Source organism: Penicillium brevicompactum (genome assembly GCF_028827555.1).
Source record: "Penicillium brevicompactum strain IBT 35665 chromosome Unknown utg000001l_segment0_segment1, whole genome shotgun sequence".
Lineage (NCBI taxonomy): Eukaryota > Fungi > Ascomycota > Eurotiomycetes > Eurotiales > Aspergillaceae > Penicillium > Penicillium brevicompactum.
Window position 1 is genome coordinate 604,707 of NW_026623204.1, and position 23,765 is coordinate 628,471.

Below are 23,765 nucleotides of genomic sequence, written 5' to 3' on the forward strand. Positions count from 1 at the left end.
CATTCTGGAATATGCTAGTGGAAGGACGATGTGCTTCAACGGAATTTCCACCAGACCGCTTGAATATCGACGCCTATCACAACCCAGACACAAGTCGGCTTGACACCTTGTCTATGCGTGGGGGTCATTTCATGACTGAGGATCTCGGTCTTTTCGATGCCCCGTTCTTTTCAATCACGGCTGCGGAGGCCGAGGCCATGGAGCCTCAACAGCGACTTGTTCTGGAAGCTGCCTATCGGGCACTAGAGAATGCTGGTTTGACCATGAAGAACATCGCAAAATCAAAGACCTGTGTATTCGCTGGTTCGACCGGCCATGACTACCTCATGCTGAACGTGAAGGACCCACAATATCTTCAGAAATGGGACATAACGGGAACAACTTCTAACATGGTACCAAACCGTGTCAGTTGGTTCTTTGACCTAGTTGGCCCCAGTGCTGCAATTGACACCGCATGCTCAAGCAGCTTGATGGCTCTTGACATGACTTGTCAATCTATCTGGAGTGGGGACTCTACCATGGTATGTATGAGAAAGGACCGGAGTGAGAACCCAGCTGAGCGAATTATTTAGGGCTTGGCTGTTGGAAGTAACATTCTTCTTTCACTGGAAACCACTCTCATGATGGACAACTTGGGCCTTCTTTCAAAAGATAGTAGATGTCACAGCTTTGACTCCCGCGGAAATGGGTATGCTCGCGGCGAAGGAGTTGGTGTTCTTGTCATAAAGCCCCTAGCAGATGCCTTGCGCGATGGAGATACCATCCGATCTGTTATTCGGGCTTCGGCGTCAAATCAGGATGGACGAACTCCCGGTATCACACAACCAAGTCCTGAGCTTCAAGCTCAATTGATTCAAGACACATACCGGAAAGAAGGACTAGACATGGCAGCCACGCGGTATTTCGAGGCGCATGGAACGGGTTAGTTATAATTGTCATTTCAACTTGGGATACTCGCTAATATTGTTTAGGAACCGCTGTCGGAGACCCCATCGAAGTCAAAGCGATCGGATCTATTTTTCGGGAGCATCGCTCACCCAGCGACCCCTTGTATATGTCAGTGCGACGGTTAGACCTAACCTTGAAAGTTTTGATATACTGACATCAGATTTAGTGGCTCGGTAAAATCAAATATCGGGCATTTGGAAGGAGGAAGTGGTGTTGCTGGAGTCATTAAAACTGTTTTGGCTTTGGAGAAGGGGATTATTCCCCCCAACAGCGTGAACCTGCAGACCCTCAATCCCAGGATAGACGATTCTTTCTTTAACATCAAAGTAAGTCATCAATGTTGAATACTTGCCAAAAGCTTCTAACAATGCCAGTTTCCCCAAACTGCCCTCCCCTGGCCATCGGAGGGACTTCGGCGTGCATCTGTCAGCTCTTTTGGCTACGGAGGCTCTAATACGCACATTGTGCTGGATGATGCCTATAACTACCTCAAGCTGAACAACCTGCAGGGTAATTGCAACTCAATGATCCCTAATCAATCAACCATGTGCAAGGACCACGGGGCTTCTGAGGTGCAGGATGTTGATTCTGGGGAGCCAGGCTGGGTATCAGTTCAGAAGAGCTCAGATGAATCTCCCAAGCTACTTGTTTGGTCGACGGCAGATGAGAAGGGCGTGACTCGTCTTCGAGAGACATGGGAATCGCATTTCTCTCCCACTTCGACTGTAGAGAGCCAGGAGCCGGCGTTCCTGAATAATTTGGCGTATACATTGGCATCAAGAAGAACTCACCATCCATGGAGAACCTTCGTTGTCTCCGACCCGTCAAATACCTGGGCCACGATTTTCGAAAAGTTCGCCCCCGCGTCGCAGGCTCGCGTTTCACCAAATATGGCAATGATCTTCTCCGGGGTATGTTTTCTTTTCCCATCCCAAGGAAATGGTGCTGACAATAATAAAGCAAGGAGCGCAATGGTTTGCGATGGGTCGCCAACTGCTGGATGTGTATCCTGTCTTCCTACAGAGCATCGAGGAGGCCGGCAAGTTTCTTCGATCCCTGGGGTGTGAATGGACTCCAATTGGTATGCAGTGGAACAAAGCTCATGAATGACGCGAACCTGCTAACACATGTTAATTAGAGGAGCTCAAACGCAGCGAGTCTACCTCCAATGTGAATAAGACCGAGTACAGCCAGATTTTGTGTACCATCGTGCAAGTGGCTTTGGTTGACTTGCTTCGCTTCTTGAATCTGGTTCCCGCAGCGGTGCTTGGTCATTCCTCTGGGGAGGTCGCAGCGGCGTAAGTGATGGCCGTTTTCTCTCTCTCTTTTGGCCAGATCGCCGTGACTAACTTGCAATTCCGCTAGTTACTGTGCGCGAGGAATCAATCGGCAGTCTGCCTGGAAGGTTTCGTACTACCGAGGCAACCTCAGTAGCACATTGGAAAACTCAAGCGATTTCAAGGGCTCCATGCTTGCCGTCGCCCTCTCAGAGCAAGATGCAAACTCCTATATTGAGAAAGCTGCCCATCAGTTCGAGGTTCTCCATTTAAGTGTCGGGTGCATCAACAGCCCAAAAAGTGTGACTGTTACTGGAGAAGCCACTCAACTAGACGCCCTCAAATTGATGTTGGACGCAGACAATATATTTTGCCGAAGGCTCAAGGTCAACCTGGCTTACCATTCCTCCCAAATGCGAGAAATTGCTGGGCGATACCTTGAAGCTTTGGGAGAACTGGAAGCCGATTACCCGGGCCACAGAGATTGCCCAGAGATGGTGTCTTCTATCACGGGTCGTTGGATTGAACGGGGAGAGGCCGCCAAGTCTTCTCACTGGGCAAACAACATGATTTCTCCAGTGCGTTTCTCTGATGGACTTGCTGTTCTCTGTGGAGGCGCAAGCTCGAATTCCCACAAGAAACTGGACGGTAGCCATCGCAGAACAAGGGCGATAGATCATATCGTCGAGGTTGGGCCACATTCTGTTCTGCAAGGTGCTTGCAAGGACATTCTCAAAGGCATCCAGAGCCAAAGGCCCACCGAATACCTTTCTCTCTTGGTGCGAAACATCTCGGCAGTAGATACTGCGTTCTCTGTCTTCGGAAATCTGTTCGCCGCCGGTTATCCAATTGATTTGATGCGGGTGAACGGGCAGGGATCTGCTGAGGGTTGTACAACTCTCAAGTCCTTGTCAGACCTGCCAGCCTATCCATTCAACCATGAGACTAAATACTGGCATGAAAGTGATATCAGCAAGAATCACCGCCTTCGAAAGGTTGGTCGGCACGATTTGGTCGGCGTCCCTGACCCGAGCTGTAATCCCTTTGAGAGGCGGTGGAGACACTTCTTGCGTGTTTCCGAGATGCCCTGGATCAAAGATCATCAGGTAAGAACAAAGAGCAATCTGAAATTTGCGAGGTACCTAACAGCAAGAAAGATTGACGGCTCAATCCTCTATCCCGGCGCAGGCATGTTAGTCATGGCGATTGAGGCTGCCAAGCAGGTTGCGGAGCCAGGTAGGATCATCGACGGGTTCAATGCACAGGAGGTCAAGTTTCTTGCCGCGATGAGAGTCCCCAACAATGCCCACGGACTCGAATCCAGTCTCTCTCTGAGACCCGTGAAAGGTCTCGAGTCCAAATCATCCGGCTGGTTTGAGTTCCGTGTTTGCACATACGAAAGCGAGGCATGGACGGAGAACTGTACAGGAATCATACAAGTTATGTATGCTCCGAACGACGCTGACTCCAATATCGAGAAGCGACACAAAGAGGAGTTGTGGAACAATCAATTTCAAGGCTACTCGGAAGCAGTCACCGCATGCACGTTACCGGTCAATGGCTCGTCTTTGTATGAACGCTTGCAAAAGTCGGGTTACGGATATGGTGAAGCCTTCCAGTTGGTGAAATATGTCTCACTTGGTCCTCAGCAGTCGCAAGTAGTCGCCGATGTGCAAAGGTTTTCATCTTCGGCAGGCGAAACAATCCATCCAACCACTCTGGATGCCATTCTGCAAACCTCGATTTGGACGACAGTGGACGCTGAAGCGGAGGAGATTCCAACCGCAATTCCAACATCTATTGATAGTCTGTGGGTCTCCAGCAGATTCCTCCAAGCTCCATCATCAAATATTTTGAAGACATATGCGACTAAGAGTGAGGAGTCGACCTTCCTTGGTGCGTCTGTTGATATCATTGCGCTCGACGAGCCGCTGAATCAAGCCCTTGTGTCTGTCCAGGGACTGGGAACTAGCATTGTTAGTGAGCCCGAGAGTGTTCAGAATGCAGTAGGAACAACTGGAGACATCTGTCATCGATTTGAGTGGAAACCAGATCCCAATCTGCTATCCAAAACAGATCTGAGAGACCTTTGTACACAAGGTGCCTGTGACGTGTCGGATCTCGCAGACGAGTATAGGGACTTGGATTTCGTGATAATGTCGCGCGTCATTGAAACACTTCAAGCTCTATCTGAGCAGGCCATCCACTTCTCGAAACCACACCTTCAAAAGTATGTGGACTGGATGAAGCATCAACAAAGTCTTCTCGCTGAGCCAAGCTTCTGGCTGTCCGATGAAACCTGGAAAGCCAGGCTCGCTGATTCTAGTTACGTTCGTGAGGTCGAATCCCGTGTGATGAGTCGGAACAATCGCGGGGCTCTCTTTGTGACTTTTGGTCGCGACTTGCTCAAACTCCTGGCAGGCGAGACAGCCCCTTCAGATCATCTGTTGCAAAGCGAAAAGATGAAAGAGCTCTACATGGAAGAGGTAGGTCTCGTCCTCCACATCCGCGTCCTCGCTAATCATATAAATAGTTCCATGAGTCGTTTGGCATCAAGCATTTCCACCGCTATCTTGACCTTTTGGCTCATTCCAATCCCAGGATGAAGATTCTCGAGATTGAAGCTGGCGCCGGGTCCATGACTGATGTCATGATCCAAATGCTGGGGACTGATAATGAAAGCAGACATCGAAAGTACGCTCAGTGGGACTACACTGACACGTCCGATTCTTTCTTTGCTGGTGCTCAGGATCGATTCCGTTCGGAAGCCAGTAGAATGAACTTCAAAAAGCTCGATATCGAGAAGGACCCCAACAGCCAGGACTTTGAATGTGGGACCTACGATTTGGTTGTTGCCAGCCTTGTGAGTTTGACTGTTTCTGCATTTTGTCTTCTGGTGCACATCTCGTTGGCTGACACCTTTCACTTCAGGCACTTCATGCGAGCAAAAGCCTCAAGAAGGCATTGTGCAATGCTCGTAAGCTTCTGAAGCCGTAAGTTCTTGTCAAACCCAGAAAGCGATGAAACTTTTCGCGTTGATCTGACACATGCCATGCAGGGGTGGCAAGCTGCTAATGTACGAAATCACTGCCTCTGAACAACGTTCAACATTGATCTCTGGACTTGCTGAAGATTGGTGGTCAAGTGAGTTACTTCCGCTCATTCCCCACAGCAATGATCGAAAATTGATTGTCATAGGCTCGGAGCCATATCGCGAAATGGGCCCATGTGTGACGGAGCAAAAATGGAACGAACTGCTAATCGAGGCCGGGTTCTCTGGATTGGATCTTTCTTTGCCAGACTTTGGAGGCCTCGTCTGCCACGAGTGCAGTATATTAGTCTCGACAGCAGTTGAGAAGTCAACGACAGGTTGCCAGGAACCAGAGATTGAGATCGTCTACAACGATTCTGAGTCTGCTCAGCGGGATCTGACAGGCCACCTTGTCAAAGAGCTCGAAACCATCTTCAAAAGCCCAATTCGTCGCTCCACGATTCAACAGGCTCTGGAATACCAGCCTAACGGTCCATTGCTTCGAGTCATCCTTCTGGAATTGCAGGCCTCTGTCTTATCCGACATCCAGCCTGAGCTCTTTGGTCAACTTCAAAATCTCCTTTCCTCAACGGAGCACATCCTATGGGTTAACCAAGGTGGAGGTATATTCCCCTCTCGGCCTCAGTCTCGTCTTGCGGAAGGAATGTTCCGTGTTTTGAAGACGGAGAACAGTAAGAGAAGACATCACTTGTTGTCGCTCGAGCCTCAGTCCTCTCTCACGAAAGGTCAATATAATCACGTCGTAAATCTGGTCAAATATTTATCATCTCCAGCGGCTGAAAATGCGGACATGGAGTACATTGAACACGAAAGTGTTTTGAATGTTCCTCGCGTACTCCCCGCCAACACATTGAATGAGGAAATCTGTCTCATGGCTAGCTCTCACCAGTCCAAAATCCAGGATTTCGATTGCCAGGTTCCATTGAGCTTGAATGCCGCATCTCCCGGGCTCCTTGATGGGTTTGAGTTCATCGAGGATGAGACGGCAAATCTTCCTCTCGAGCCAGATGAGGTGGAAGTCAAAGTCGAGTGTGCTGGGATCAACTTCCGCGATGTGTTAATTGCGGTTGGACAACTGAAAGCCAGCCACACTGGATCTGAGTGGTCCGGAACTATCAGTCGCGTTGGCAATGCATGTACGAGATTCCAAGTTGGAGATTCTGTTGTTGGTTTGCACAATGGCTGTTTCTCTACCTCAGTCCGCATGCTTGAGAGTGGACCTATCGTCAAGATTCCATCTGGTATCTCTTTCTCGGATGCGGCTGCGGTGTCGGTCAACTTTGCTACTTCATACATTGCATTGCACAATGTTGCGCGAATTCAGTCCGGGGAAACCGTCTTGATCCATTCCGCATCTGGAGGAACGGGACAAGCAGCAATCCAAATCGCGAAGAACGCCGGGGCCACGGTGTTTGCAACGGTTGGGTCCGAGAGCAAGAGGAAGCTTCTGATGGATGTTTACAAGATTCCCGAATCGAACATATTCTCTAGCCGAACCACACTGTTCTCCAAGATGATCAAACTCAGGACAGGTGGGAAAGGAGTCGATGTCATCCTCAACTCATTAGCAGGTGAGAGTTTGCTTGCCTCATGGAAATGCATTGCTCCGTATGGCAGGTTCCTGGAGATTGGAAAAAGAGACATTCTCTCGAACCAAAAACTCCCAATGCTCAAGTTCCTGGATAATGTCACATTCAGTGGTGTCGATCTGGCCGTCATGTCAGTTGAGCGACCAGCTGTATGCACCGCAGCCCTCAATTCGGTGTTTACTTCAATCCAAGAAGGCAAATTGCATCCCTCCCAGCCTATCAACGTATACGGTGTTGGGGAGATGGAGAAGGCTTTCCGGATCATGCAGACCGGTCAACATGTTGGTAAAATGGTACTTGAGATGCGTGCGCACGATCAAGTCAAGGTAATTTCTTTTCTTTGCAGTTGTATCTCTGAGGTCGCTCACATGATTTTAGACTGTACTCAAGACGAGACCGGCTTTCTTCTTGGACTCAAATGCAACATTTGTGGTATCCGGTGGCCTGGGGGAATTGGCCGAAACATTGTGTGTTGGCTAGCAGACCGGGGAGCTCGCCATTTGCTTCTGCTGTCTCGATCCGGCGGTCAAACGGAGAAGGGCAAGGATATAATCCAACATCTTGAAGGAAGGGGCGTCAAGGTCTCGGCTCCTATATGTGATGTCTCAAACAAGGCATCCGTTGAGGACGCTTTGCGGCAATGTCGCTCAAGTATGCCTCCCATCAAAGGATGCATCCAAGCAGCCATGGTCTTGAGAGATGCTCTATTCGAGGGCATATCTCATAAATCCTGGCAGGAGTCAATCAGTCCTAAAGTTCAGGGTTCATGGAACCTGCATGAACTTCTTCCTCGAGATATGGACTTCTTTATCATGTTGTCCTCCATTGCCGGGATTCTGGGAACCACCGGACAAGCCAACTACGCGGCCGGAAACACTTTCCAAGACGCGCTGGCTCGACACCGGGTCGGACTTGGAGAGAAGGCAACCTCTTTGAATTTGGGAGTGATCGATTTCGCTGGCGCAGTTGTTGAGGATATTCGACTCCGCGAATTGTGGATCAAGCAAAGCGAACTTCCTCCAGTGACTGAAGCGCACGTCCATGGTCTCCTTTCCACCTACTGCGATCCACGCATCAGCGACCCCACTTCACTGGACTGTCAGGTGGTCGTTGGTCTATCATCCCAGGCAGTCTCTAGCAACGATCAATGGAGGAGGGAGCGACTCGTTCAGCATCTCATCGAAGACGAGAGTCAAGATGGTGGCCAGCAAGAACATTCGAGCAGCAGAGGCGCAACTTCGCTGCTACAAGCAGAAACCTTGGCCGAGGCAAATCCCGCTGTCATGGAGCTTTTCGTTCACAAGCTTTCGGCCGCTTTGGGCATTGCAAGCGGGGATATTGATGCCAATAAGCCCTTGCATCAATACGGTGTGGACTCGCTTGTGGCGGTGGAGCTGCGGGGTTGGTTTTCTAAGGAGTTGCAGGCCGACTTGGGAGTCTTCGAGATCATCGGAGGAGCAACGGTGGCCTCGGTGGCGCAGAGCGCGGCGAGAAAGAGCAAGTTGGTGAAGGTGTCGGAGAAATAACCTTGAGACGCGCTAGCATCTGGCGAACACCCGCCGACGTGGCTTGGCATTGCACTGTCTGAGATAAAATATTGCATAGCAAACTCATAATAACTTGTCCATTCTATATACACACATGTTTAGATTTTATACGCCATCTAAGGCAATATCATTAGGCACAACACCGATAGAAGCCTATAACTTCGCCTTCTCGTTGAATCTCGGCGCTTCCAGGGGATCATAAGCCCCAACTCCGAGTGTGTCAGTAGGCACAATGCCGTTATGTCCGCCCAGCAGTCCACGTGTATCAACCATACTGGGATTGAGATCCTCGACACGAGCAGCACCGATCAACCTCATGTTCATCTCCATCTCATCCTTGAGAAGCTGCATCGCTCGGTCAACACCATCAAGACCGTACGCGGACATCGCATACAGGAATGGTCTTCCGATTCCAATACCCGTCGCGCCGAGGCAAAGTGCCTTGATGATATCAGTAGCGCGACGAACTCCGCCATCAACGAAGACTTCGATACGCTTCTCCCATCCACGCTCGCGGAGCGCCGGCATCACCTCGGCGAGCACTTCGATACCCGAGCGAGCGGTTTCGAGTTGCCGACCTCCGTGGTTGGATAGGACAACTCCATCGCAGCCTGCCTCAACGGCACGTAGCACATCCTCTACGCACTGGACACCCTTGAGCACGATGGGCATGTTGGTGATTGACTTGAACCATGGGATATCCTTCCATGAAAGAGCCGGATCGATGAAAGAAGAGATGGCGCGAGCAGCACCTTGCGAGCGGTCGATATCGCTACCACCGGATTGCACATTTGATCCAGGGTCGGAGAACTTGGAGCGCATATCCTTCTCGCGACGGCCAAGCTGCGGAGCATCGACAGTAATGAAAAGGCCCTTGCAACCACGCTTCTCGGCGTGCTCAACAATCTTGCGCGTGATCTCGCGGTCCTTGTTCACGTAGAGCTGAAGCCACTGGACTTGGTCGCCTTGCTTGGCATCGACGATCTCATCGAACGAGCAAGATGCCAGGGTAGGGATCATTTGCACGACGTCGTGTTGGTGTGCAGCTTTTGTGAGAACTACCTCGCCTTCGGGGTGACCAAGCTTGCCGAGTGCGGTCGCAGTCACATAGAATGGGATTGAGCACTTGGTGCCCAGCATCTTCGTGCTCATATCAATGTTCTCGACATCGACAAGGATTCTGGGCCGGAACCAGATTTTGTGGAAGGCTGCGTGGTTCTCACGCAATGTCTGCGTGTTGTTAGTCATTGAACTTGACTGAAGCCGTCACACCACTCACAATCTCATCATCAGCTCCACTTGAGTAGTATGCCCAAGCGGTCTTCTTCATAACGTGGCGAGCCACTGCTTCAAAGTCCAACAAGTTGTAGCAGGCCGCCAGGGAAGGCATGCGGGAAACGCGCTCGAGACGCTCGGCCTCCTCTGGATCGAAAGCCTTTTCTTCTTGCTCCACTGTGCTCATGTCGACCGCGCCCAGATGCTTTGACGGATCAAGGAACTTGTCCAAGGTATCGGGTGGGTGAATAGGCTCGAATTCTTCGGTCGCATCCTTGCCTGCGTATTTAAGAATAATCTTTTGACCACCAGGGTGTTCTATGGGAGTCAGTTGGGTTCTGTGTGCGCAAAGAGTGAAGAATCTCGTACCGGGGAGGAACTCAGTTACATCATAGGCCTTGCCGTGAACGATGACCCAACATGAGTCTTTGGAGTTATGTTCGGCGACTGATGCGCCGGTAAGTTTGCCGGTCATGATTGAGGAATTGTTTAACTGTACGAGCAGGAAAAGGAGCAGGGGGCGGATCGGGTGGATATTTAGCAAAAAGAAGAGCTCGCTGGGACCTCGGGATAAAAGAGTCCGGGGATAAGAAAATTGCGGGGAGCTTCTCGGCCGACTACAATTCGTGCTCTGGTTCCATAATTCCGTAGAATCCTACAAGAGATGCAAATATCACGAATCTGATAAGACTATATTCTGGTTTAGGTACACAAAATACGGTCGCGTGTCGTAGGGCGAACGAAAGATGATGCCTCGGTCATTTTGAGTGTTCTTACCCATAACCAATAACAGCGTGCACATTAATACGGCTTACTATCTATGTATACTGCCACTCGTCACCGGTCTCACTTTCGGGTTGGCGGAGGTGTCACGTGCAGTGGCTTATTGTGGTTGGCTGTGATTGGCTGTGGCTAGGATTCACTGTTTATCAACAGAATTTACCAAAAATGAGCCTAGAAAGCAGCATAAATCGTCTCTGAAAGGCTCATACGGAATCCAAAGGCTCCAAGTCATCCGGTGGAACTGCCCAATACTGCTTCGAAAATAACTCCATACCAACCTTACAATCCCTTTTCCGACCGACTTATTGCAGAGCTTGTGGCATCCAGTCCTATGTTCTTTCGTCCACAACCAAACCAACGGGATAATTCCAAGAAACTTTTTGTCATTCTACTAAGCAAGCACGCGAGTAAATAGTCGATTAATCGTGTAAATTTTAGCGGATCTGAAACAAGTTAACAGGCGGCTCCAATGTTCATGATCTAATTCCATCCGGGTTTATCAACGTCTGAAGCACCGTGTGGGGCTGATCCTCTTAGACATCTCTGGGTGTTTGGATTAATCCATACCTATTGCTTGTCATTTGAAGATGAACAATTTTTGGATTTCACCTACGCATCATGAACATTTCGAGTACAACAAAATCCTCATCACGCAGACAGCGGATGACTATGTTCAGTTACCCCATTGATCACATTTTCAAGGTACCCAGTATATTTTACCAATGAACTATATCCCGATGGGACCTTGGGAACAGAGCTCAGCTCGCGACATCGTAACTAGATCCATCATAAGTACACATATCCCCGCATCCACAGATAAATTGTCGTACCTACAGCGTAACAACGACTTGGAGCTTGAGAGAATTTGAGAAAGCTACCTCTCATTGTATTGTTTGATCTCATGGGCCTCGCTAGTTCCAAGGTTCCACAGCCTTGAGGTACAATCTACATATAACGTGGGGATTCCGACTGAAACCTTAGAAGATTGTGCAATCGGTAGATGCCTACCATTGTATATTTCGAAATGGGGCTTGAATATTAACAACAGCAACCCTGGAACAACATTGAAATGAGAGATGGATGAAAACCTAATGTACCCAGAATGGAATGAATTGACACCTGGGTACCTATGAGCTGGGCAGGCTTCCTCTTCACACCCCCTTCGGTGGTCGGCTGAACCTTGAAACCAAATCATGAACAGTCAACGACCCGCCTTCACCCGAGGGCTCTCCAACGGCCAAGCGAGATTAGACACTAATCTTGCAATATAGACACAGGGGAGATATAAATATCCCAGTACCAAGGTTCACACTAACAGCAAGGGTAGAGCCTCTGTCCCGCCTTTGCCTTTCAAATGCCAGGGATATCCATAGATTGTAGGTACTCGGCTCATTGCATTTGTTTGGGCCTCATACCAGCACGGAGAACACCGACTATACCCATCAGTAACCCGTACATGAAACAGCGCGCATTGCAGAAGAGCCAATGGCTAGTCATTAGGGTGTCATCCGCTCGTGACTGTTACAGATGTATATCCCTACATTGTGCGGAATACGCTGGACCACATTACTTGCCGAAGTCTATTTTTGTGTCCTGCGTTCAGAAACATCTGGAACAATGCCATAAATAAACAGAATGTCAGATTGGGAACAGATGGAAGCTCCGTTGGCAGCGATCTACATTCTTGGAAGACAAGACGGAATATGGAATGTCCATCGTGCAACGAGCGCTCGTTTAGGAAAGTGTCGCGGCAGGCCTGAGGCAAGATATCATCACGTGAGAGTGCGTCATTTATCCGAATACACCCCTGAAGGATATACTTGTACAAGAATCTCGCGTTGATGACCATCCACAGAATTCATTGTCCTCTGATCTCATCACTCACATTAAGATCCAACATCGTTGTGGGGGCCATGGCTTGACAAACGATCCTACCACGATTTGGCTCTAGTTGACGGACGCCACTGTCGATCTCAGGGACATAAGCTTTACTGAAAACCAGATTTTTGACAACCAACCGTGAGAAGCATGGGAAATGGCAGGCCACGTTGGCCACTTTCAAGGAGAAAAAGTATCGGCATCGATCTGATCACTGTCGCCGGACGCATTTATGCATCGTTCATAGCCCCTACGCGACACCCTGGCGTTACCGGTGCCTCCGAACTCCACCTGTCCACACCTCCGCCATTTCTCCATGGCACACCCCCTTTCTGCCTCGTGGCTGCCACTGACGTTGTGTGGGAAACAGCGGGGAAGACGGGGCACGCACTTTGTTAGGACATACCCTCTCATACCGAACTTGGTCACTCGTCGCTCATCCATAGCGACCGGGTTGGAGATGACCCCAACTCGGAGCCGCGCTTCCGATCGCCACTGCCGTAATTCAGGATTAGTGTCGATTCACACAGTGCTAATGTTTGGACAGCCTATATGAAAACAGCTCATAATAACAGAACGAAGAATATATCAGCCACAGAGAAATCAACCATGGACAAATCACCTTTCAACCATCGCTCGGAATCTACAGTAAATCACGGACCGAGAAGCTCTCAAATGACGCCTCGGGATTCCCAAGGCAGCGAAATAACGCAGACCTAACCATGCAGTGTGACATCGATTTCTCTCTCCCAACTACACGTACGCCCAATCAACCCCTCAGTCAGGCCAGGTCAGTCGGACAAGCTCCGTCGCGCGAAGATGGGGCTAGATAATCTGATGGACCTACGGGACCAGGAAGGTGTGCATCAGCCGAAGTTGATCCATCGACTTTCGCTCAATCCTACTCGTAGTTCCCCCCGGCCTCGGTTTACTCGTACTCGCATGAGCTCCATGGACGTGCAACGCTTGGACCCGAGCATGACGAGGGGCATCTGACGGTAAAGGATTCTTCCAATCCGACTGCAAGTTGCCAGTACGGAGTATCCAACGGGTGTCTTACGGGGATCATCCGAGAATTAGATGTGTGCATTCCATATCCATTTAATTTTTTTGCTTTTTGTTTCGCCCGTCCATGTCCACTTGGTGTTCGAGAAAACTTCGACTGCATCGGGAAGCGGTTCAACGACATCATTGCGGAGACGCGTTGCTTGTCCGCCTAATCCTCGACCTCTCTCTTTGGATTGTGAAAAAATTTGCACATCTCTTTGAGACATGACGTGGGTCGGTGAATTGAAGGTCACCCATCTTTTCCATATTCTAATCTTATTTGTTACAATCTATGTGTCATGTTATTCGTCGGATTTTGTTGAATCACAATATTAGGCTCAAAAGAAGCAACGGTCAAGAAAAATTAAAGGCTCTGGGCCTCCCTTGGCTCTTGGCTCTTGGCTCTGCAGGAATCCTATTTCCTTGGGTTGCACAGCGGGCAATAAAGTTTCAGATATTGAATTGTTCAGCCTTGTTGCAGATACTGTACGGAGTACTATTTACTGTTTTGGGCACGGGCGCAGTTCTCCGTAAACGAGGGGGAAGACGCGGAGAGCACTATTGGAAACCCCGAATTTTTGTGACAAAAAGAAAAAGGAAAAAAACGCAGTCAACCCAGTAACGAGATCTCTTAGTAATATCGGAATCACAATATTCAATAAATCCGAGCAAGGGAGATTGTTATGCACATGCCCGAGAAGGAAGTTAGTCCGAAGATCGATATCCACCGATCCCCCCTTAGCCTAACAAAAGGACGCTAGGCCACAGACGGCGCGCATTCTCACGCCGACTCGGGAAGCCGTCAGCATCCCGAAGGCACACCGAGCTCGACGGCAGTGGCTTGGCGCGAGGATCCCGAACCCGTTGCATGCAACCAGAGATCCCGTATTTACTTGAGTAGAGTGAGAATCACCAAATAAAATTAGCACTAGTAGTAACGCCGTGTGCGTTGCGCAATTCTGCTGATCTCGTAGAATTATATGCACTAGCCATTTCTCGGGTGGCCTTCCATAATCAACATTCCTTCAGCAAGGTCGGTACCGAGGCGTGGTTCTCAGCCCTTGCCGCCCGTAATTTCTTATTCTCGCGGTTAATTATGTGCAACTATACAGTGTTTGTGTATGCAGGAATTTATTTTATATAATATTATGAACAAATGAACGGTACGGAGTACACCGCGTAAATATTGCTGCGTGGTTTTTTTAAACTTATTTCGTTTCGTCAATCGTAATATGAGTACTTGTAGCCCATGGACAGCGATATTGCACCCACAACAAATTCCCTCTCGCCAATCATGATAGCGAGTCGAGCATATTGACCACAAAACTTCGTCGGATCCATTAATGTAGGATCTGATGTCATCAGGGACGCAAACTACCGCCGCGCTAGGGTGGGACTAACAAGTGGAGATCTGGTGGAAGTAGCGTTTCTCCAAAAATGCTTAAAACGCCATTCATTGATGCATTCGGATCTCCTCCTCCACCACCACCTCCCCTTCATTGGCTGTGCCCCTACATCTTCTGTGGGGAGGTCTGATTCGGGCGACGCTGTCGGCTTTGAGATGTTTTTTTCTTTTTTTCTTTTTTCTTTCTTCTTTTGTCCCGTGCGAGGAGAGACACGGGGAATAATTCGAAAAATCATTTTTTGCCCCACGATGCATCTCCTTGCCATTTTCGTCCTCGTAGTTGGAGAGGATTCAAATATCTCCTGATGTCCCCCCGGGGTGCGAGACCTCTTTTTTTCTCTCTGACTGTCTGACTCTATATCTTCAGCCATTCCATATATCCACTATCCCCACGTGTCATTCACTGGGTAAAGAGTCCTTGAAATCGGACTTGTTGCATAGGGTTATCTATACTTCCATCTCATACATTCATCATGGCGCCGACATATGCTGGCATGTCCGGCAGGCCCCTTGGGTTGACGGTGTCGACCATCGCAACCATGGGTTTCCTGCTCTTCGGTTACGATCGTGAGTACTTCCTACATCATATACATATCATGTAGCTAACAACATGCACAGAGGGTGTCATGTCTGGTATCATTGATTCCACACCCTTCGCCGACATCCTCCCCATCACCGATGGCAACTCCACCATGCAGGCCTTGGTGACTGCTGTCTACGAGTTGGGTTGTCTTGCTGGTGCCATGTTCGCTCTGTTCGCTGGAGACAAGATGGGCCGTCGTCTGATGGTCATCTGGGGAGCATTCGTTATGATCATTGGTGTGGTTATTCAAGTCGCTTGCGTCAAGGGTCATGGTGCTACCGCTCAGTTCTTCGTTGGTCGTATCGTTACTGGTATCGGTAACGGTATGAACACTTCCACCATCCCTACCTACCAGGCCGAGTGCTCACGCTCCTCCAACCGTGGTCTGCTCATCTGTATTGAGGGTGGTATCATCGCTATCGGTACTATGATCGCCTACTGGATTGATTTCGGTGCCTCATACGGCCCCGACGATCTGGCTTGGCGATTCCCTATCGCTTTCCAGATCGTCTTCGGTGTTATCATCATCGTTGGAATGTACTACCTTCCCGACTCCCCTCGCTACCTTATCGCTCAAGGTAAGGTCCACGAGGGTGAGTACGTTCTGGCTGCTCTTGGGGGCTATGAGATCGATTCCCACGAGACCCAGATGCAGAAGCAGCTCGTTATCGAGTCTATCGAGGCTGCCGGTGTCGCTGACGGCGCTGGTTACTCTGACCTTCTCACCGGTGGAAAGACCCAGCACCTCCGCCGCATGCTTATCGGTTCCTCTTCTCAGATCGCCCAACAGCTTTCCGGTTGCAACGCTGTCATCTACTACCTCCCCGTCTTGCTCAAGAGCTCCCTGGGCCAGGATCACTTCATGTCCATGCTGATCGGTGGTATCAACATGATTGTCTACGCCATCTTTGCCACCTTCTCCTGGTTCTTCATTGAGAAGATTGGTCGTCGCAAGCTCTTCATCGGAGGTATGACCGGTCAGATGGTTTCCATGGTTATCGTCTTCGGTTGCTTGATCCCCGGTGGTACCGGACCTGCCAAGGGTGCCGTCTTCGGTCTCTTCCTTTACATGTCCTTCTTCGGTGCCTCCATCCTGCCCCTGCCCTGGTTGTACCCTGCCGAAATCTCGCCTCTCCGCACTCGTGCCAAGGCCAATGCTGTCTCCACTTGCTCCAACTGGCTGTTCAACTTCACCGTTGTCATGATTACCCCCGTCATGATCGCCAGCATCAACTGGCGCACCTACCTGTTCTTCGCCATCATGAACGCCGTCTTCATTCCTGGCATGTACCTGTTCTACCCAGAGACTGCTGGTCGCTCTCTCGAGGAGATCGATCTCATCTTCGCCAAGGGTTACTGTGAGAACATGAGCTATGTCAAGGCTGCTTACGAGCTGCCCAGGCTCACCGATGACGAGATCGAGGCCAAGGCTGCTGAATACGGCTTCGAGACTAGCCGTCGCCACGGTGACGTTGAGGGTGCAGGTGCTGAGAAGAGCTCCCCTCGCAGCACCTCCAGCGACGGCAAGGAGAACCACGAGGACATTGAGAACTCCCGATGAATTCCCTGCTGGTGTCGTTAAGCGATTGGAGACTCAGTCTTCAACGTGACAGCGCTGTGCGCTGCCATTCCTGCATGTTATGGTTGTGCCGTTCCCCTAATCTATTGGAAGGGTGGACGCCGGATTCACATCTTTTTCTCTTACTTTTTTCCAAGTTATTTTTTCTTATCTCTTTTGATACTATATACCCATTGTTTCCGGCCTGAAGGACCGCCTCAGCGGCCGGTTTTGTCTGCACCCCAGCTCCTTTGGAAGTTTAGAGTGCAATGCATTGTTATTGATGATTTCATGTCTTTGTTATGACCGTTGGAAATTTGGTCGGGCATGGGAAGGATTCATGCATTGTCGCATACACTTTGTATGATTATAGAGGCTTCAATATTATGTTCCTCCACTATTTACCGGGTTCCACTCACAGTAGAGTTCGAAATAATTGTAGTTTGTCCTAGTCCCTGCATGTGTCAGTTTTAATGTTTGTGGATATTGTCAAGAGTGACTCACGACCGCTGCGCCTTGCATGAGCCCTGGAGGCTGACATCCCGCAAGGGCTACTCAGCCCTAGCTGGTGACACCCGATCCCAGACACGGCAAGATCCCTAGATCTGGCCGAGAGCATGATATTTCTTTACTTTCTTTGTTTTTCAGACTAAAATATTATACTTCATGCATGTTTATGATATCCCTCCTCTATAGTACGGAGTACTTTGACATAATCCCAGACCAAGGTTGTCTGTGAGTCCTGCATGAGTGCCTGAAATCCCAGGCGTTGATGAACATCGCATGCAGAACATGATGCAGCCTATCGAACTCGAATCTAAAATACTCGGAAAAGACTTCACTTTTCAAGATTGTTCCTTATGAGTGTATGGCCTTGTTCAGGTGACCCCGTAAAGACCGGCTGATCCCGCCCCGTTCCTACGGGACTCCTTCACCCTCTGGGTTCTGGGCATTTTTTCTTTGATCAAATATCTTTTGGGCTTTCCACATTTTTATCATATCATGAGAATCCACCATATCACCCTGCACCGTGCACCATGAGTTCATCCCTTGAAGCGAAGATTGTTGTATTGGGCGCGCAGGGTATGTTTCTTTCACACTTGGCTTTTCTCCAGATATCCTCGGATATGCTGCGATACACAAATCGACATGCTGTACATGAAGACTGCGCATGATTCAAAGAAAAAGAACGCTCACTGACGCTACAAAACAGGGGTGGGCAAGACAGCGCTTGTAGAACGCTTTCTCCGCAACACCTTCAACCCCGCAACTGCCTCAACCATCGGCGCGTCCTTCGTCACCAAGCGCGTCCTCGACTCCACCTCAGACACTGTCGTCAGACTCCAAATATGGGACACGGCGGGCCAGGAGCGATTCCGCAGCATCTCCAGGTTGTACTACCGCTCCGCCAGCGCGTGTCTCTTGTGCTATGATGTCAGTCATCCCCACATTCCCGTCCGGCCAGGAAAACCACCAAATCCACAGAGATCCCTCAACTAACACCAAAACAACAAAATAGATCACCGATGAATCCAGCTTCCAAGAAATGGCCGGTTGGCTCCGCGAACTCCGCAAAAACACCACCAACGAAGACGGCACAGACTCCCTCGTCATTCACGTCGTAGGCACCAAGTCCGATCTCGTCGCCGAAGATCCCTCCCGTCGCCGCGTCCCCTTCGAGCGCACCATCGCATACGTTGCAGAACAGCTATACCCAACCCAAGCATCGACCCCACCTCCTACCGCGACAGCTACAGGCGCGCTGGGTTTCGGCTCGGGCGTCTTTGGCGGGAGTGGTGGGAGTGCGTCGAACGCCAGTGCCAGTGCGGCTGCGCTGCAGAGTCCCGATTCAAAGCGCAGCTCTGCATTCTGGGGGCAGGAGATCGGGTGGGATTGCTGTCATGAGATCAGTGCGCGGGACGGCGAGGGCATCGATGAGGTTTTCCGCGTGATTACGCGAAAGCTTGTTGAGCAGCGTAATCGGAGGGATACTGAACTTACATTCTCGGTTGCGGGGACGCCGAGTGTGAATGGGACGATTGGTCCGTTTAGTCCTGGGTTTGTGGAGGGGACGGGGAGCTTTCGGCTTGGGCATGGGGATAAGAGGAGGAGTTGGTTGGGGCTTGCGACTCCTAGTGTTGGCAATGCGGAGGAGGTTGAGGTTATGCACACGGCAAAGAATAAGGGGCGTTGTTGTTGATTTCTGCATGTGAGGCGTGTTTTTCTGTAGCGTTTGGGTACGGAGTACTGCACATTTAATTTCGAGGGACAATCAATTTACTCCAATTCATCAGCTCTCAATTAGAGCTACCCCGTACAAGTAGAAATTGACAATAGAAAGTTATTGCTATTATTATTGCCTTACCCCGTATAAATTTAGTATCGAAAACCGACATGCAAGCGGTCATAAGGGCTCAGACTCAGACTCTCATTTATACTCACGGAGTACCTACATGATCGATACATCGGAAGATTGTATGCGTCCACAGGTCTGAGCTCGAGTGGGGACGGTGGATCCGATCTGATGATCGAGCCCACTGATATTCCATTGATTATACCCTTTTCAATCTACTTTTGAAGATCTGATCAAGTACAAAGTATATTGAGTAGATTGACTATGGGTACGAACTACGGAAAATAGAATAGAACGATATGCCGAGATACTTCCTCAGCCTCGACCCCCTCATCTCGCTTATCACGGACATTTTTGTATCCCATTGGCCCGCTTCGGTTGCTATCACAATTCAGGCTGTGTCCTCGAACCCTGGAGTCTTGGACCTAAAGTAAGCTGCATCGTTGCCTTGGCTGGGCATTTCCAAGCTTGCTCCCTCCAGGCCCACTCCTTTCTTATTCTCTCCAAGCTTTTGTCTATCCCTTGCGCCAATCCGGACATCTACGCTCTTCATACATCTATACAAAATAATTTGGGAACACCGAGATCTACCCGAGATTATCATGTCGGGGGCGGAGGTGATCGCAGTCGTAGCCTGTGTGGCAGCTGGTAACCATGACCCGCCTCGTGTGCTCTCCACCGACTGTTACTGACACTGTGTAGTTGTCTCCGCCTACAATGACGGAAGCCGCATTTTCACAGCAATCCGGAACAAATGGCACAATCGCCGCCGAACAGACCAGTCCACTAGGGACTTGGACTGGTCGCTGACTCGCGGCCATCACGAAATCATGTGTCAATATAACGAGCACCGACAAGAACTTGGTCGACGGTACGAGGAAGGGGACTCGATCGCCCGAGAACAAATGAAAGATATCATCATCACACTGCAAGGCGCCCTGCTGAGACATCTTCGCGAGGCACAGGAGAGGGGTGCGAGTCTGGATTTGATGGCTTTGCAGATTGAATCAGACCAGGGACGTGTGAGAACACTGGCGATACTGGGGGACCTCTATCACCGACTTGCCAGACCTTCACCTGTACTATCATCATCAATCACGATGTCAATCGACCCAAACTATCCGAGATGGAAGTCTCCCGGTCGCACGGCTCACATCATGCCGGATGGGCCATCGGATGTGAGATACCCTGGCGGGTACCCGACCTCATCAAGTGGCTTCGTCCTTGGGAGCATTTGCACATCCCCTATCGAGTCAACAGGACCGCCGAGAGAATTGGAAGCATCGAGTCCTATATCCAGCCTTCCTCGCAGAACGTCATCGGGTATTGGGTCGGTCGTTAGTAGTGTGAGCGACATGTTCCATTCTCGCTCTAGTCGCGGAAGCACATCATCGGTTCCTTCATCATTTCCTTCATCCATGTTCGAGTCTGGATTCCCACACGGCCCGGTACAAACCGTGTCTCAGACAGATCCTATACCAGAGGTCGACGTTCGGCCAGCGACACCACTGCCGCTAGACACATCTGCATGGACCCCGGAGCCTCGCATACCCCATGATGAGATATGGGGAAATCCATGGCAGTATGAACTGAACACAGGCTCCGACGAAGATCTCAGCAAACAGATTGAGCGGACTCACCTCTCCCCCATCTCACCTCCCATCGCCCGCCGCCATTCCCTCCCTCCGCCCTCAATCGCATCCACAGACTCCACGCCATCAAACATGTCAATAAACAGTGATCCCCCCAGAACCACCCATCCCCTCTGGCCACCTTCCAAAGCAAACAATTACCTGGGATTCTGCAAAGGTGCATGGAAAGTCCACACCGGCTTTGCAGGCTTCAAGGTCCACACAGAGCCCGGCTCAGGATATTATACGCAGCGCTCATGGCTCCGCTGCAAAGAATGTGCCTTCGAAGCCCCGATGGCCAAATCATCTAGCAGCAACCTCCTGTTCGACGAAACAGTCAGATACCACCGAGCGAGCGGCGTCCGCTACCGGTCAGAGTTCTTGGCTAAATCACACGTGCCGTGTAAACGGGATGCGACGTCTTCTTTCTCCCCTTTGACCCCTCGAGGGGCGTTCTCTTGCGCTTTTTGTGCCGCTACCATTGGTCCCGGACAGGTTTATGGCAATCTTGACACTTTCATGATGCATCTCGGGGACAGCCACTGGGCCGTGGATCGAGGGACTCTTGCGCTCTTGCCGAGTACACGATGCGTGGCCGGTCGGGTGGCTGGGGACTCGGAGTATTTCGATCTGAATATTCTGGCCAGATGAACGGTATTTTGGACATTGGCGAAAGGTAATCCGTGACTGCTTGGTACTGGCGCCGGGAATACCAAAAATTAAGAATCGATGTCGCTGTACTCCGTACTCCGTACCATTCCTATATTATCAAAGGCCGATTTGGCACATGTTTCAGATGCGGCGTGAAAGTAGCGTAGTTGGTGGCCTGGTGACCCAAACACCGGTATCCATCGGTTTTCTGAGCGATGTGATGGATTGTTGCGGATCGAAACCATCGGCCAAAGTAAAAAACTCTGTTCTCGGAGCGTAGTGCGACACACTTGCTATGTGCTCTGTATTCCATACTCCGTACTCAGCTCGCGAAGAAAGAAAAGTAAGTAGGATGACGAAGGATGTACACGGGTGTGGCGGGCCCCCTGCATAAGATGCAATGTAAAGCATTGAAGCCGTAAGATCCCTTGCGCATGGAGGGGTCTGAAAGTTATAAACGGGTCAGAGCTGAAGCTGATAGGGGGTTAGTGGGTGCCGATCATTGTTAGTGTGGACGGGGCAGCCGTGGATCAGTTTGAAGTAGAGAAGGGTCCATTAATCTCAGGGGAAAATGATGGGGGGCCGTCGGCAATTTACATGAGAATAAAGAGGAAATTAAGCGATATTAGAGTGCCCATGCAGATGCTAAGACTTGAACTGTAGGAGACTAGGCAGATATTTAAAAAAAAAAAACAAAGTAGAGTCAAAGTCACTGTGCATACTAAATTAGGTGAAGAGGTACTTCCACAGTACGGAGCATGAGCAAAATAGAATGGGTGAGGTCCAATCAATGATCGGCAACAAATCACAGAAGGAGCGCTAATCCCAAATGTGGAAAGTGCCGGTCCCTTTTTCTTTTTGGCTCTTTTTTCCTTTCCTTCTGGACACTTGGACACTTGACACTTGACACTTGACACTTGACATTGACGGCCTTGGAATTGTCGTGATCTTGTTCATCTCATCCCTTGACTCGGGGACTTTCGTCATCGCGCAACGCGCTACCACTATTCTGGCTATCCACATGGGTGCTTAGTACAGATTGCGCGTTTTTAGACTCTGGCCTCTTCTGATCTTGGGACTACTCACCTCTCCCCATCGAAACCTATATCCTCCACATCCGACAATCGCGTTATGCCATGAGGCTCTCAATTCGAATCGGGGCCGCTGCGGCTATTATCGTCATCACAATTCTCCTATTCAATCGCAGCCTACGGACAGAGGGTGAACATCTCAAGGACCTTTTACATTTCGACACCGGCTCCTTCCGCACCTCCCTGAAGCCCAAGCCAGAAGATGACTCCAGCGCTCATCGGAAATGGCGGGTCGCATCGGACAACAAACCCGCTCTAGTCTACCAAACAACCGACATCCAGGTACCCAACCAAGGCGCCATTGTGATGGGCAAGCTGAAGGACGAGGTCACCTCCTGGGTGTCGGGAGAATTGGCCGAGTGAGTGATTGGTCCGAGGATTGAGTTGTGATTGCGCTAACCCCAATCTTAGATGGCACGGAATTATCTACACCGTTGACGATACCACTGCCCCCATGCACACCCCCAAGAACAAGGGCCGCGAAGCCCTCCCATACCTCCAATTCCTGGTCGACCATTATGACGACCTCCCCGAAGTGACGGTCTTCCTACATGCCCACCGTGACGGCTGGCCCGCCGGCTGGCACATCGATACAATGGATCTCAGTAACGTGGATTCCGTGCGCGCCCTGCAGAAGGACTTTGTCCAGCTCGAGGGTTTCGTCAATCTCCGTTGTCAGCTTAGTCCCGGCTGCCCCGATGCCATCCAGCCCTTCCGCCAGACCCCGAAGTTGGAGAACCCCGGCGAGGCTCACTACGCGCAGGCTTGGAAAGCGCTTTTCCCTGGCGAGAGAGTCCCTACTGAGATCGCGGCTCCTTGTTGTTCGCAATTCGCTGTCTCCAAGGAGCAGATTCTCAAGCGTCCCCACTCTGACTACCAGCGTATGTACGATTGGGTGATGAACAATGACCTCCCCGATGAGGTCACATCCAACATCATGGAATACTCGTGGCACATCATCTTTGGAAAGGAGCCTGTCTTGTAAGTCGCACACCCTCGGTGTCCCACTATCATTTGCTAATCCGACCAGCTGCCCTGAGATGTTCCAATGCTACGCAGACGTATACGGCGAAGAAGTTGTCTTCAGCTAAAGAATG

General features: G+C 50.3%; 6 protein-coding genes across 6 annotated transcripts; 5 read left to right on the top strand and 1 right to left on the bottom strand.

Moving 5' to 3' along the window:
- Window positions 1-11: 11 nt before the first annotated feature.
- Window positions 12-8,392, top strand: N7506_002675 (type I polyketide synthase; the record flags this gene model as incomplete). The annotated part of the gene is made up of 13 exons (XM_056951970.1): window positions 12-521; window positions 573-921; window positions 972-1,056; window positions 1,115-1,274; window positions 1,323-1,859; window positions 1,909-2,029; window positions 2,087-2,246; window positions 2,314-3,331; window positions 3,383-4,711; window positions 4,759-5,088; window positions 5,157-5,218; window positions 5,284-5,369; window positions 5,424-8,392. The coding sequence occupies 13 exons, from the start codon at window positions 12-14 to the stop codon at window positions 8,390-8,392; spliced, it is 7,716 nt and encodes a 2,571-aa protein (XP_056815121.1).
- A 174-nt stretch (window positions 8,393-8,566) lies between these two features.
- N7506_002676 (L-lactate dehydrogenase (cytochrome)) lies at window positions 8,567-10,163 on the bottom strand (the record flags this gene model as incomplete). The annotated part of the gene is made up of 3 exons (XM_056951971.1): window positions 8,567-9,643; window positions 9,693-10,006; window positions 10,058-10,163. The coding sequence occupies 3 exons, from the start codon at window positions 10,161-10,163 to the stop codon at window positions 8,567-8,569; spliced, it is 1,497 nt and encodes a 498-aa protein (XP_056815122.1).
- A 5,111-nt stretch (window positions 10,164-15,274) lies between these two features.
- On the top strand, window positions 15,275-16,945 carry N7506_002677 (putative MFS monosaccharide transporter; the record flags this gene model as incomplete). Its single annotated transcript, XM_056951972.1, has 2 exons — window positions 15,275-15,368; window positions 15,420-16,945. The coding sequence occupies 2 exons, from the start codon at window positions 15,275-15,277 to the stop codon at window positions 16,943-16,945; spliced, it is 1,620 nt and encodes a 539-aa protein (XP_056815123.1).
- Window positions 16,946-17,979: 1,034 nt separating this feature from the next.
- N7506_002678 (Rab family GTPase) lies at window positions 17,980-19,142 on the top strand (the record flags this gene model as incomplete). The annotated part of the gene is made up of 3 exons (XM_056951973.1): window positions 17,980-18,025; window positions 18,156-18,376; window positions 18,462-19,142. The coding sequence occupies 3 exons, from the start codon at window positions 17,980-17,982 to the stop codon at window positions 19,140-19,142; spliced, it is 948 nt and encodes a 315-aa protein (XP_056815124.1).
- Window positions 19,143-19,897: 755 nt separating this feature from the next.
- On the top strand, window positions 19,898-21,577 carry N7506_002679 (uncharacterized protein; the record flags this gene model as incomplete). Its single annotated transcript, XM_056951974.1, has 2 exons — window positions 19,898-19,943; window positions 19,998-21,577. The coding sequence occupies 2 exons, from the start codon at window positions 19,898-19,900 to the stop codon at window positions 21,575-21,577; spliced, it is 1,626 nt and encodes a 541-aa protein (XP_056815125.1).
- Window positions 21,578-22,713: 1,136 nt separating this feature from the next.
- N7506_002680 (DUF3431 domain-containing protein) lies at window positions 22,714-23,759 on the top strand (the record flags this gene model as incomplete). The annotated part of the gene is made up of 3 exons (XM_056951975.1): window positions 22,714-23,027; window positions 23,080-23,649; window positions 23,699-23,759. 3 exons carry the CDS (start codon window positions 22,714-22,716, stop codon window positions 23,757-23,759), a joined length of 945 nt encoding a protein of 314 aa, XP_056815126.1.
- Between the last annotated feature and the right edge of the window lie 6 nt (window positions 23,760-23,765).